The 15,470-nt window shown below is 42.9% G+C and overlaps 1 protein-coding gene across 5 annotated transcripts in view; it reads left to right on the top strand.

Annotated features, from left to right (window-relative positions):
* Nucleotides 1–15,470, top strand: part of TAOK3 (TAO kinase 3) — a 200,308-nt gene that overhangs the window by 140,078 nt on the left and 44,760 nt on the right. For all 5 annotated transcript variants that reach the window (XM_051826866.2, XM_070065981.1, XM_051826867.2 and 2 more), the window contains one exon: nt 1,789–1,995. In XM_051826866.2, the coding sequence (XP_051682826.1) occupies nt 1,789–1,995 (207 nt within the window). The remainder of the gene's footprint in view (nt 1–1,788; nt 1,996–15,470) is intronic.

The following is a 15,470-nucleotide window of genomic DNA, read 5'->3' as shown; positions in this document are numbered from 1 at the left end:
ACTCAGTGGCAGTGAGGTCAATTCAGACCAAGACAGAAGACAAATAGTACCTTTTTACTCTGAGAATCAGCACACACTCAAGGACCTCAGTAAAAGCGATTTTAAATGTGAGGCAGGACAAATAGTAGATTGCCTGACTTGTGGAATAAATGGAAGACCAGAAAGTAGAGACAGCAAAAGTTAGTTTATTTTAGGATTCAGAATTGTGGCTAAGAAGGACAAATAAGAGAGGCAGATACAGAGAGGTCCGTACATATGGGACAGGCTCCTTTATTTGTATGGAGAAGAAATGGAGCCAGGACATGGGCATTAAAAGCAGAGGAAAGAGAGTTAAAGAAGCAGGATCTTGGAAAATGGATAGGATAGAAACAAGAGTATGGATGCAGGCAATGGTCTTGAATGGAAGAAAGGACTTTTTAAAAAAAAAAAAAATTATTTATTTGAAAGGCAGAGTTACAGAGAGAGAGAGAGAGGTCTTCCATCCACTGGTTCACTCCCTAAATGGCCACAATGCTGGAGCTGAGCCAATATGAAGACAGGAACCTGGAGCTTCTTCTGGGACTCCCACACAGGCACAGGGGCCCAGGCACTTGGACCATCTTCCACTGCTATCCCAGACCATAGCAGAGAGCTGGATAGGAAGTGGCGCAGCCGGCACTTGAACCGGCCCTGATACGGGATGCTGGCACTGCAGCTGGCAGCTTTACCTGCTATGCCAGAGTGCTGGCCTCAGAAAGAACTTCTTCTAAAACTAAATTTTAAAAAGAATGAATGAGGTGGATCTACTTTAACATTTTAATATTAAATAATTTTATCAATAATTATAAAAATGAACCTCAGAAAACTGAATTGTACTATAAAATCTCTTGACTGTATGTATAGAAGTGATCCCCTTTAAGGAAAAATAAATCTATTAAAAATATAGTATCTACCATTATCACCCTGTGACTCCTCCTTACAGATACTACTGTGGCTAAGTAGCAGTTCATTAAAGTCATATATGTACAGTATGGTTCTTTTAAAACAAGGTTTATTTGTAGCTAAATTGACTAATCTTATATCAAAAGATATCCAACTGTGATGGATGAACTATATGTTCTGATTATTTTGCAACTTTCAAATAGTAGTCATTGGACCAATGGTGATGAACGCCAGTATTGGTTAACAGATATATTTTAATAAGATTACAGAGGTAAGCATGATAGAATTGCTTGAGGGAGGCAGAATTTAATTATCTGTCCAAAACAGTAGAATTAATATCCCTGCTTAAATATGAAGTTACTCAATAATGACTTGCAGAGGAGCCTAGTGCTTGTCAAATCCCTGAAAGCTCTTTCCATTCCACTTTAGTCTGCAGTTACCCACTCTGTGTTTGCAGGTGTCCCAGAGGGCACCGGTTCAGCAGCCAGCAGTCTCCCCAGCACCTTGGTGTTCCCAAAGGTCCTCTTACAGACCTGGCCTGATTCTGCTTGCTCAATGGCAATACGATGATAGGATCATTGTGCGTGACAGGGGAAAGCCCTGGGATAGCAGCATTTGGAGCCCTGTGACCTGTGTCCATTTGGAGCCCTATGGCCCCGTGTCCCTCTCCTGGGGAAGGCATAGAAGTGAATTTGAAATGTCTGGAGGTGGTAGGGGAGTAGGGGAGCCACTCCATAAAAAGTTTCATCCTTGCAGATTGGCCAAAAAGCAACGTGGCACTGCAAAATCGAGCGTGCTTCACAGCTGAGTCAATGGATTGGCGCTTTATCGCCGTTTTTTTCTAACCTTGGTGCTCCACTTTTGTAGGACAGTGAACACGGAACCAGCCTTGGCAGGGAAATGGACAGCCTGGGCAGCAACCATTCCATCCCGAGCATGTCCGTGAGCACGGGCAGCCAGAGCAGCAGCGTGAACAGCATGCAGGAGGTCATGGACGAGAGCAGCTCCGAGCTCGTCCTGATGCATGACGACGAAAGCACCATCAATTCCAGCTCTTCCGTTGTGCACAAGAAGGTGGGTGTCGTGGGACCCTTCACCATAGCAGGTCAGTCAGAGCAAAGCCAGCTCAGGGCCTTTGGCACCCACACAGTCTTAGTGACCTTTTTGCAGCTGAAGTCCAAGACCAAACCTAGCACTTGGCAGTTTCCTTATGGTAAAGATACAACCAAGGACGGTGCCGACTGGCTCCAAGCCTAATGTCTTCATCTTACTCTCTCATGACTCTGATGTCTGTGCATCATCACCAATCAACAAAAGTAAATAAATCCATAAATCATCAAGTCGAAGAATCTGGTAAGTTCTTCTCTGAGCCAGCAATCTTAATGCTGTGGGCTTTCAAATCTTCCAGAGTGTATAACCTGTTGGTTGTGTCCTTTTAGAAGCACACTCTTTCAGAAGGATGTACTTAAATCCATACTCCCAACAAACTGTGTTAGAAATAATTTCTATCTTCTCTGCCATTTCTTGGACATACTGTTTATTATTCTTCTAAGGCTAGCTCTCTGCTGGCACAAATAATCTGAAACATTCTGGCTTTTTGTTTGGTTTACTTCTCCAATTAAAGATCTCCATTTTGTACAACTCTGTCATGATGGAGATAGTTTATTAAAAATGTCAAAATTTAGCCGGCGCCGTGGCTCAATAGGCTAATCCTCCACCTTGTGGCGCCGGCACACCGGGTTCTAGTCCCGGTTGGGGCGCCGGATTCTGTCCCGGTTGCCCCTCTTCCAGGCCAGCTCTCTGCTATGGCCAGGGAGTGCAGTGGAGGATGGCCCAGGTGCTTGGGCCCTGCACCCCATGGGAGACCAGGAAAAGCACCTGGATCCTGGCTCCTGCCATCGGATCAGCGCGGTGCGCCGGCTGCAGCGGCGGCCATTGGAGGGTGATCCAACGGCAAAGGAAGACCTTTCTCTCTCTGTCTCTCTCTCTCACTGTCCACTCTGCCTGTCAAAAAAAAAAAAAAAAAGTGAAAATTTAAAGCTTCTTTCAAAGCAATTTCTAGAAGGTGAATATTTCATAGCTTTGTCAGAGTTCTCCAAAAGTGTTTTTAGAGATCTTAGGTAAGTAGTCCATAATATGGAATTATAGAAAAGGATCCTGCATGGTTTTTTCTTTATGAAGTATATGCAAGGAATATGTGTGCTTATTTTAATGAATGGCAGCGATCACATTAAAATTCCAGTGGGAGAGCGTATCTGAGAATTTTTCCCACTTAGACTTGTATAGGTTGTTCATTTTTCTTGAGAGGAAAGGGAAATTGAGTAGGGAAGGAAGAGGGCGAGAGAGAATGTGTCGGTGTCCAGTGGTGAACAGTGGAGGGAGACGTTTCTTTTCTGAAATGGATTCATTGGTTTATTCACTGGTGGGGACGTAGACTGGGTTCCAGAAACCATGGTGGACTCCACAACTCCAGAAGAAATAAAGCAGACGTGGTACCTCCATGGGGCTTCTTACCATGCAGGAGGGAGGGGACCTTGTTGTTAGGAAGCTCGCTGTAGACAATCTAGCAGAAAATCATGTACACCTGCCTGATGAAGTGACATTTAAGCTGAAACTTCAAAGACAAGTAGCAGCCTGCTAGCTTGGGTTAAGAAATGGGAGCGAGTCAAAAAGCAACAAATAGAAAAGCCCTGAGACCCCAAAAAATAAACCAAGCAAGCAAAAACACCTAAACTAAAAACAAACAATACCAACAAAACCATCATTGATTGTACAAGTGTCTTCCAGAAATTCGCGGGAAATGGAATTAAAAGGCAGGTTTAGGTGCCAGCATTTGGCCTAGCAGTTAAGAGCCCAGTTAAGACATGTGCATCCCACACTGGAGTACCGGTTCCTAGCTCTGACTCTTGGTCCCAGCTTACTGCCAGCGCAGACTCTTGGAGGTGGCAGATGATCGCTCACATAGCTGGGTCCCTGCCACTCACATGGGAAACCTGGATGGAGTTCCCAGATCCTGGCTGCGGCCTCGACCTAGCCCCGGCTATTGCTTAGATTTGGGCTGTAAACCAGCAGATGAGAGTGCTCCCTATCTGTCTCTCCGTCTGTCTCTGTCTGCGTCTTGGATAAATACATTTAAAAATAAAAGCAAAAATATAAGCTTATTTCAGTGCAAAAAAAATTGAAATCCATGCATAGTTTTTTCATAATATACATTTTCCATGAATTTTTTGAAGACTCCTCAAATGCACAGACTTTAATTTTTTGTACCAAAGTACACTTATCTTTTAATTCCATTTTCCATGAACCTTTTTTTTTTTTTTTTTTAAGTACTCATATGTTCAAGAGAGAAAGAAAATGCCAGAGAGGTTAGAGGGCATGTGGTGAGCTATGTGGACAGTGCATTCTGGGACCAAAGAGAGAGTGACCCAGGCTACCCGAGAGCTGTGGATGCAGCTGAGGAAAAGGAGTGATAGACAGACAAATGCAGAGATGTGCTAAGCACTTGAAAACCAGCAAGTGGTCATGTATTTGAAGAGCAGAAAAGAAGGATTTGCTGGTACTCCTCTTGGATGGAGCTGTCACAGGTGCTGCTAAGCCTGGCTCTTGCCTTTCTATTACCCCCAAGGCTCCATGGGTATAGGGAGAGGAATTCAGTTGCATCTTTTTACTCCAAATGGGCACTCAAAATTAAAAGAAAAATACTGCTGGCATGACCAACAAGAAAGAAGAGCCTGATCTGTAACTCACTGGGGGGTTAATTTTCATTTTTTTAAAGATTTATTTGTTTGAAAGACAGAGTTACAGAGAGAGGTAGACACAGAGGGAGAGAGGTCTTCCATTCACTGGTTCACTCCCCAAATGGCCACATTGGCCAGAGTTGAACCAATCCGAAGCCAAGAACCAAAAGCTTCTTCCGGCTCTCCCACATGGGTGCAGGAGCCCAAGGACTTGGGCCATCTTCCACTGCTTTCCCAAACACATTAGCAGAGAGCTGGATTGGAAGGGGAGCAGCTGGGACTTGAACCACTGCCCATATGAGATGCTGGCACTGCAGGCCAGGACTTTTAACCTGTTGTACCACAAAGCTGCCTTGAGATAATGTGGGTCTTTCAAAGCTTTTCTCTGCCCAATGTAATCATTTAAGAAGAATAGGTGTAATTTATATTCTGATATAGAATATAGTTGTATTTGATCCATATATACCCCAAAATATATGTCAGGAAGAACTTGTTATATGATGTATTTCTATTTAATTATAAAATATAGTCATTCCTTAGTATCCATAGGAAATTGGTTCTAGGACCCCCACATACTCACAGATGCCAAGATCTGCCAACGCTCAAGTGCCTTATATAAAATAGTGTAGTAACTTGCACACACCCTCCTAAATACTTTAAATCATCTCCTAGTTTCCTGATAATACTTAATACAATGTAAGAGCTATATAAATGATGGTTAAACTATATTGTTTAAGGAATCATGAGAAGGAAAAATGTGCATATTCAGTACAGTCGCAATTGAGTTGTGGATTTTTTTTTTAATATTTTCAATCTGCAATTGGTTGAGTCCACAGATATGGATCCCATGGATATGAAGGGCAACTGTGTATACAGGAGATGTGATGGAAAGAAGTCAAAATACAGTTGTTTATAAACTTTTTCATGAGTTAACTTTTAGATATATAGGCCAGAAAAATAGCGTATATAGCATATGAAGACTTAATGTTCAAGTATGATTTCTCTTGAAGAAACCCATCAGAGCTAAAATGAAAACCACATCTTTAAAAACAATAAATTTTGAAAATATTCAGCAAGTTTATATTTGTTGCTTTATTCAAACTTCCTGAAACACTTAGCAACATAAATGAAGTAGGATCTTAAACTCAACAGAAAATGTTGAAAATTGGACTGTAGAAGAGAGGAAGCTAGTTTGTCGTTCTAGCTGCCACTGTTAGTTTTATTTTACTTCGGACAAGTCATACATCTCTCTGGACCTCAGTTTCTCCATCTGTAAAGGCAACACTTGTTCTGTGAGATTTCCAAGATCCCTTGTAGTTCGAGAATTCTGCGTTTCTATTCCTGTAATGGTGAAAGAAGCAATTCTCACCCAGTACAAAGTCTGCTTCTCTCTTACATTACATATTTGGATTCCACTGAAAATTTCCCTTAGAAGGGCTCTCTCGCTCGCTCACTCTCGCTCTCTCTCTCTCTTTCTCTCTCTCTCTCTGCAGAAGGTACCACAGCCACACTGTGTTACAGGCAGGTCCAGAGATCATTTCTGTTGCAGGTTGGATTCCTGGGGAAGCGCAGCTGACACACTTGAGCCCTGTAGAGTACCTTTCCGATTGGGAAATTCCTTTGGGATTGACTCCTGTTCGAGGGAGACGGGAGCTGCACTGGGCAGAGGACAAAGCTGCACTGAGGGCCCAGCTGGATGGCAGCCTCACCTAACCCCGCAGCGAGCTCTGGAGCCTCAGTGGTCCATCAGAGTTGTCCGAGCTGCACAGAAACGGCCGGGCTCGCCACCACCTTGAACAGCAGTAGCTGGGGAAGGTGTGAGCGGCGGAGGCTGCTCTGGGCGGCTGAGGCCGAACCCAAAGGCACTGACAGCAGCATGCCTCAGCAGCTGGCAAAGCAAGTCCTGCCTCAGAGAGGATCTGGGCAGGGCTTTTCTCAGTCTGACAAAATTTGTGACCACAGGGGTGTTTCAGGAAGCAATGTTTTTTTATGAAACATTCTCCAGTTTTACTTGTATTACTGTCCAGAATCTTAGAAACACCTATGTCTCATTAGAATATAAACAGTATTCCAACCCTTATCTCATTATCCTATTGTAATATTTTTAAAAAAATATTTTATTAATTTATTTGAGAGGCAGAGTTGCAGATGGAGGGAGAGACAGAGTGGAAGCTCGTCCATCCACTGGTTCACTTCCCAGCTGGCTGCAGTGGCTGGCCCGATCTGAAGTCAGGAGCCTGGAGCTTCTTCTGGGTCTCCTAGGCGGATGCAGGGGCCCAAGCACTTGAGCCATCTTCCACTGCTTTCCCAGGCCATAAGCAGAGAACTGGATTGGAAGAGGAGCAGCTGGGTCTTGAGCTGGTGCCCGTATGGGATGCCGGCACAGCAGTTTGGAGGCTTAGCCTACCATGCCACAGCGCCAGCTCCTATTGTATTCTTTTTTAATACTTATCACTGTAGAAAATTATATCATGTATTAATTTGTTTGTTATTTTGCTACCAGAATGTAAATCCCTTTAGGTCAAGGACTGTACCTGTCCACTAGAACAGTGCCTGCCACAGGTCGCACCCTCAGTCAGTAACTACAGACAAACACGAAGAAACACAGGACATGAATTAATTACCTAATGCTAAACATAGTGCTGTTCTGGTTCATTGAACATAATGGATTAAAAGGGTTAAATAATTGTATGCATTATGTCTATGATTTTGAAGAGTTAAGTAAACAGTTTGTGCAGTAATAAAACCCAAGAGAATGAGAGCATTCTTAGTAAATACGAAAATACACAAAGGATGAGGGATTTTTTTGTCCCCCTTATTTTTATCATCAAGCAGACATATCCTAAATTAGTCAGATCATGGATCTGAAACAAATTGCCATTTTTTAGAGGAAGTAAGCCCACTGTTAAAGGCCACGTGTGCCTAGTGAGAGCATGGGTAGGTCTCACTAGCTGCTCTGCATCCAGAGTGAAGATGCCCTGATTTGAGCAGGACAGTTCTGTTCCCGCAGAGAAAACCCCCAAAAGGCGAAGTGGGGCACTGACGTCAGAATTCCAGGGTACTCCTTCGTCTCCTCTGTCCTTGCCTCGATCGGGTCCTTCCAGGGCCCTGGAGGGCTGTTGACCGAATCTTTTTGTTCAGCAAAAGCAGACTGTGGCAACGTAAAGTAAGTCCTTGTTTCTCTTCCCCGTGCTGGGGTTGCCGTATTGCTTACACCAACAACAGGGTGTCACTCTAGACGGGGGCTCCTCGGGGCTCTGTCTTTCCTGCCCCCTGGCCCAGTGTCTGTTACACTGTACACAGTAAGCAGGCAATAAAGGCTTCCCAAAAGGTAGCTGAAGGTGGACTTTTGGGGGATACAACTTCACACCTCAGTTCGTGGGCATCCTCAGGTAACTCCGGGGCAAGTTTGTTTATTTATCTGAGCCTCCATCCTACCCCTTTAAGTGATGGTGCCTGCAGATTTTAGCTTTGTCCTAAGCAACACAGTCTGTTTTTTACATTTATCAGCTAAGGTATGCTTTCATTGTTGTTAAAGTCGAAAGTCAATTTCCTTTCCCTGCTGATGCGTTCTGTTAGCGTGTCATAAGAGTTTAACACATTAAAAACATTGTTCTGGCCAGCACAGCGGCTCACTAAGCTAATCCTTCGCCTGCAGCACCGGCACCCCGGGTTCTAGTCCCGGTTGCTCCTCTTCCAGTCCAGCTCTCTGTTGTGTCCCTGGAAGGCAGTGGAGGATGGTCCAAGTGCTTGGGCCCTGCACCCGCATGGGAGACCAGGAGGAAGCACCTGGCTCCTGGTTTTGGATAGGCACAGTGCCAGCTGTAGCAGCCATTGGGGGTGAACCTATGGAAAAAGGAAGACCTTTCTCTCTGTCTCTCTCTCACTGTCTAACTCTGCCTGTCCAAAAAAAAAAAAAAAACCCAACAACAACAACAACAAAAAAAACATCGTTCTTCAATCTGTGTTGTTTTAAGGTTTTAAGGATGCTCAAACTCCAGTCATGATGGCCACCCTTTTAGGAATTATTATTTAGAGAAAATATTTTTTCTATTCTGCTCTAAGTCCTTGCACTTCTTACTGGTCAGTGTTGTCTGTTCTGTTTACAATTTTCCTTGCCGTTTTTAAAAAAGGAAACGCTTTCACCATTTTCATGGGAAGAAGGAAAAAAGCCCTTGAGGGGAGAGGTTGTTCTAGTTTGATTTCCACTTGCTGCAGCGGCCTTTCCTGTTGCTTTTGCTGAACAGAGGGCTGGGTTCTCGGGCTGAATCTCATTTGGCAAAGGAAAAGGGGATGAAGGAATGAAGGCGAGGTCTCTTGAACAGTGCAGCCCTGCGGCCCCTCTGCGCGCTCACACCTGCCTCAGCCGCAGCCCTGCGCACACTCACACCTGTCTCAGCCATAGCCCTGCGTGCACTCACACCTGGGCCCTTGGCTGCAGCCCTGTGGTCCCTTGGCTGCAGCCCTGTGGTCCCTCTGCACGCTCACACCTGTCTCAGTCGCGCTCACACCTGCCTCAGCCGCAGCCCTGCACACACTCACACCTGTCTCAGCCACAGCCCTGCGTGCACTCACACCTGTGCCCTTGGTTGCAGCCCTGTGGTCCCTTGGCTGCAGCCCTGTGGTCCCTCTGCACGCTCACACCTGTCTCAGCTGCGCTTACACCTGTCTCAGCCGCAGCCCTGCACACGCTCACACCTGGACCCTTGGCTGCAGCCCTGTGTTCCCTCCGCATGCTCACACCTGTCTCAGCCACAGCCCTGTGCACACTCACACCTGTGTCCTCGGCCTTGAGCCAGTGGCCAACCTGCCTGACTCTCCTTCTAGGGCAATGTGGCCTCTTCCATCTTCTCCCCCCTCACCCCCACCCCTCACCCCCACCCCTCACCCCAGCTTTGGAGAGCTACACCTGCTTCAACAATCATTTAATAATTTTGAAATGAACAAAACGGAAGAGAGATGATGGGGATGCTGATCCCTTCTCCACAGCATTAAAAAAAAAAAAAAAAAAAAGGTGTGGGCGTTTAAAGGAAGGCTTCACCTCACCAGATGAAAGCCATCCTCAGACTCCCCCACCCCAGCAGGTAAGGCGCGCCTGTGTGTCACTACTTTACGGCTTTCTTAGAGTACAGAGTGGCAGGTTTTTATGAAATACAAATTTGAATTCTGTTAAATAATCCAAAAGAAAATGTCATTTTCTCAAAATCTCTTCAGACCTACATTCTTGGGCTTATTTATTCAGCAAACATTTACCGAATGCCTACTAAGTATCGAGCACTCTGCCAGGCACGGCGGAGACGGAGATGGTTCAAACCACATTTACTCTGCCGCCAAGAAGCCCACAGCCTCACGCAGACAGACCAATGTCCAGTGTGCTGAGTACTGTGGCAAGGGTCAGCCCGGAACACCTCGGATGGAGGCCAGAGGCCTGGCTTCCAGGGCCCTGCTTGAGCTGGTTTAGAAACTCTAGGCAGGGGCTGGCGTTGTGGCCCAGCGGGTTAAAGCCCTGGCCTGAAGCATCGGCATGACATATGGGCGCCAGTTCAAGTCCCGGCTGCTCCACGTCCAATCCAGCTCTCTGCTATGGCCTGGGAAAGTAGTGGAAGATGGCACAAGTCCTTGGGCACCTGCACCTGTGTGGGAGACCCAGAAGAAGCTCCTGGCTCCTGGCTTCAGATTGGCACGGCTCTCACCGTTGCGGCCATCTGGGGAATGAACCAGTGGATGGAAGATCTCTCTCTCTCTCTCTCTGTGCCTCTCTCTGTAACTCTATCTTTCAAATAAATAAAATAAATCTTTAAGAAAAAAAAAAAAGAGAGAGAAACTCTAAGCAAGTGACTCCACATAGGTGGATGCTAAGGGTTTGTAGGCCAGTTAGAGGCCCTTGCCTAGGGCCTAACAGTAAAGTTTGTAGTCTCATACTTTGTCCGCTGCACCACATTGTATTAAAAGTTCAATTCTTTTTATTAAGGATTTTGAACAAACATTAGGACAGCTTCTTTTTTAATCTGAAGAAGTTTATTTAGTTTTGAAAATGACTTATTTTGGCTGGCACCATGGCTCAATAGGCTAATCCTCCCCCTGTGGCGCCGGCACACCAAGTTCTAGTCCCAGTCAGGGTGCCAGATTCTGTCCCAGTTGCCCCTCTTCCAGTCCAGCTCTCTGCTGTGGCCTGGGAGTGCAGTGGAGGATGGCCCAAGTCCTTGGGCCCTGCACCCGCATGGGAGACCAGGAGAAGCACCTGGCTCCTGCCGTCAGATCAGTGCGGTGCGCCAGCCACAGTGTGCCAGCCACAGCGGCCATTGGGGGGTGAACCAATGGACAAGGAAGACCTTTCTCTCTGTCTCTCTCTCTCACTGTCCACTCTGCCTATCCAAAAAAAAAAAAAAAAAAAAAAAGGAAAATGACTTATTTGAGAGACAGAATGAAACAGAGAGGGAGAGAGCTTCATTCCACTGGTTCACTCCCCAAATGACAGTAATAGCCAAGACTAAACTGGACTAAGCTGGGAGCCAGGAACCCAGTCCAGCTCTCCCATCTGGGTGGCAAGAACCCAGCTACGAGAACCACCACTGTTGCCTCCCAGGATCCACACCAGCAGGAAGCTGGAATGAGAAGCATGAGAAGCCAAAGGCAGGTGTTGAACGCAGGCACTCCAATGTGCACCACAGGTGTCCTAACTGACGGCGAAACTGCTAGGCCAAACACCTGCCCCAAGTTTATTTTTACGATGCAAGAATGTTACAGACTTACCAGGTTATCATAGGTTTACTTAAAACTAGTCTCTAATCATATTGGAATTTTATTTGTCCCTGGGTGATAATGTTTTTACAGATAAATCATAACCAAGCCATATATTTTGTCCCGATAAAGTACAACATGACATTTGTTCTTAATCTTCTAAAATCATTCCTCAAAGACTATGTTGATCTTCCTGTTACCCTTGTAAATAATCTAATCTAGTGCAGAACTACATAAAATAGCAAGTTGACCCTTGCTGGTTTTCATCTTAGGATATATGCACTTCAGGGGAAGATATGTGAGACAGCGAATAAGTCACCGCGTGGGACCCCACATCCCACATCTGACTGCCTGGTTCAAATCCTAGCCCCTCTACTTCTGATCCAACTTCCTGCTAATGCACACCTTGGGAGGCAGCACGTGGTGACTAAAGCACTTGGGTCTCTGCCACCCACGTGGGAGACCCAGACTCAGGCTGGCTTCAGCCGGACCCAGCCCCGCTGTTACAGGCATCGGGGACACATGGAATATCTTTCTGTATCTGTCTCTCTGCTTTTCGAATAGAATGAAAATTTAAAACAAAAGAAATTTTAAGTTGTGTGCAGTTCAGAAATTCTGGGAACCAGGTATTGAGGTCATTGTCAAAGGAACTGCTACTTTAAGAGGCAACGGATAAAACCAACAGACATATCTGGTAAAGCCAATACTTCGGTTTGTTTGGGCTCATTTCTCAAGGTACATTCTCTTCATTTTCAATTATTTAAATGCATTTTATCTATTTGAGAGGCAGGGTGGGAGGGAGGAGAATGCAGAGAAAGAGAGAGAGTGCTGATTCACTCCCCAAATGCCTGTAGCCACCAGGGCTGGACCAGGCTGAAGCAGAAGCTGGGAACTCAACCCAGGTCTCCCATGTGGGTGGTAGGGGCTGAACTACTTGGGCAATCACCCACTGCTTCTCAGAGTGTGCACTAGCAGGAAGCTAAAATAGGAAACTCAAACCCAGGCACTCTGATAAGGGATGTGAGTATCCCAAGTGGTATTTTAACCACTAGACCCAATCCCTGCCCCTTCCCTCTTTAAAATTAGTATTTATTTATTTTATGTATTTGAGAAATAGAGCAGCCCTTGAATTTTAAATGGCTTCCTTAAATTGTCTTTGGTGTTTTGAACCTGTTTTATGCAGTGGAGCTAAATATTTAAAAACTCATGTCCCAGTGCAGTTGGAATGAGTATCTACTGTTAGACTACAGTTTTGCCCAATTTTATGGTTTCTTCTTGCATCATATTTGAAGACTTTTAGTTATGGTGATCTCTGTTAGGAAGCTCCCCTGGAGAAAATAAGAATTCTTTTATAAAAGGAAAAAAAATAGAAGGAAGCAAAGAATTGTGCTGATGGCATCGTTTATTATACTTAAGGTAGATTAACTGTTTACAGTACTTGTCTGTACCTCTGAGGAACGGTAGTTTTTCTACTTACTACTTGTTGAATTCTTTACTTACTGGAGTATTAAGCTTGTGATTGGAAATTGAAAATATGTCATTGCAAAAATTAAAAGAAAAATAAGAAAGTAAGGAGGAGGGAGGGTGGGGTTGTATCATTATATTCTTATATCTGTATATATATGAAATACATGAAATTTGTGGCCTTTACATAAATAAGCAAAATTGAAAATAACCAAATAAGTTACATATTTTAATTCTCAAGAAAAAATAAAGTAGATAAACATTTTGTAAATATTCTTTGAACTTCTAAAATATCATTATTTTAAAAATCACCTTTAGTGGGCTTTTTAATCACCTGTCTGCCAACTAAACTCAATGCAATTTCGAGTTTTAACTTTCCCAGTGTATTCTCACATGTTTAACTTCTGTAAACTTAGAAATATAGTGTGACTTCTTTATGATAAGGTATTATGTATTTCAAAAAATCAATAGGAAAGGATTTGGAAATGTTTTCAGCACAAAGAAATAACAAATGTTTGAGGAAATAGTTATGCTTCTCCGAATTTGAATATTATACAATGAATGCATATATCGAAGCATTACATGGTACCTCACAAATCTGTACACTGTTCATGGGTCAATTACAAATGTTAGAATTTTTTTAAAATTGCCTGTGTACTGAATATGTACAAACTATTTGTTTTGTCATTATTCCCTAAATAATGACAAGTATTTACATAGCATTTACTCTAAATGATGGGGTATTACAAATAAGTTAGAGATGCCTTAAAAATGTGTGGAAGAATGTGTGTGCATTATATATAACATATTTATATACCATTTTATAGAAGATATTTAAATATCCACATATTTTGTTAACTACCGAGAGTCCTGGAACTAATTCCTTGTGGATACTTAGGGACAAGTGTACTACTACTTAGAATAAAAGTGAACATTTTTCAGTTGAAAAAAAAATACAGAATGGCTTTCAATTTGATAAGCAGGGTCTTAAGCCCAAAGTGCTAATTTTTATCAGCAATGAAACAAAATAATACATTTGTGCACATTTGTGCATGAATAAGTTTTGTTTTATTCTATGGACAATGTGGATTCTATTTTCACTGCTTATCTTTGTAAATCAACTTATTGCAACTTAAAACTTAGCTGTTACCACATATTAGAGGTCTTCCTTTCATTCCATAGACTGAATAAGTTAACCAACTATTCCTAACCAAAACTAGGACTTAGTAAGGCCTCTTACAAAAATGACAGGCCTCTAGCAAGTGTATTTCTTCTGACTGCCGGCATGTTAAAGCTGCTTTGCTCTGCTGGAACTGCGATATGAAATAAGCATAATTTCATATATAAATACATTACTAAGTCTGCAGGAAGTAATGGTGGCAGGTCCCAGCACATTCTTCCTTAAAGCCTTAAACCTAGTGCATGAATCTCAGTCATGGACCTTATTTCATTTACTCTGATAAAATAAGACTTCTTATTTCCCAGGAGATAACATAGAATTATTTTATCTGTCCCTTTAAATATTTGCTTGTTAAAGTTTCAAAAACATGCATTAAGAGATGCATTTTTAACCTATAGCCAGGTTTAGCAGAACTTTCTTTCATGATGAAAATGTTCTGTGTCTCTGCCATCCAATATGGTAACCATTATGGCTACTGAGTACTTAAAACATAGCTGGCATGACTTGGGAATTGAGTTTTCCATTTTATTTTCTTTTTTTTAATCTTAATTAAAATAGCCACATGTGGCTAGTGGCCATCTTACGTGACAATACAATTGTAGATCATTCCTTGTATTATATATATATTATGTATTATATATTATTATATTATATATATGCCTCGATGGCAGATTCATTAAAGGTCTCTTCATTATTTAAATTATAATACATAAATTGAAAAGTAATTTCTAAGCATAGGTGTAATGATAACTAGCTTCTCAACATGTCAAAACATTTAAAATTTATAAAAGGAGAAAGAAAATTGGTCCAATGATAAATTATATTTTGGATATTGGCTTTTACATGAAAATCTAGATGTGAAATTTAATTTTTCTCAAGGAATATATGTTCTTTGACTTTTCAAAATTTTAAACAATAATAAAATTTGCTATTTTCTAAACTCTCTTAATTCTTGTTTTCTGGTAAAGAAAACAATTATAAATATTTCAAATAGTTATGGACAAAATTAAAACTGATTTCTCACAAGTGGTTTCTCCTAAGCCCCAAGAAAAATAAGGGATGCAGTTCCCCTTCCCCATCCTGTGCATGTATTATTTTAAAATCCCCCACGGTTGTACATGTTTTTGAGCTACAAATGATTCTAGTATCTTTATTTCTGAAGGGGTAGAGCTACTTCCTGACTGACCACTTCATCTTTTACAGAGAGGAGCATTGTCCTTTGAAAGCATTTTCCCCTTTAAAAGTCATTTCAGCTGCATTTAAGACACATCCATTATTACCCTTCCAGGGACAGCTATTTTTCACTGGGCATTAGAATACAATTAATCATCTTCGCCCATCAAGAAACAGAGGCTTGATTAAATCAGACAAGGACATTAAATTCCAGCTTCACTCACTCCGGTGACCATACCGATGCTGAGTTGAGG

This window comes from Oryctolagus cuniculus, chromosome 21 (assembly GCF_964237555.1).
Source record: "Oryctolagus cuniculus chromosome 21, mOryCun1.1, whole genome shotgun sequence".
Lineage (NCBI taxonomy): Eukaryota > Metazoa > Chordata > Mammalia > Lagomorpha > Leporidae > Oryctolagus > Oryctolagus cuniculus.
This window is presented reverse-complemented; position numbering and strand designations above follow the sequence as displayed.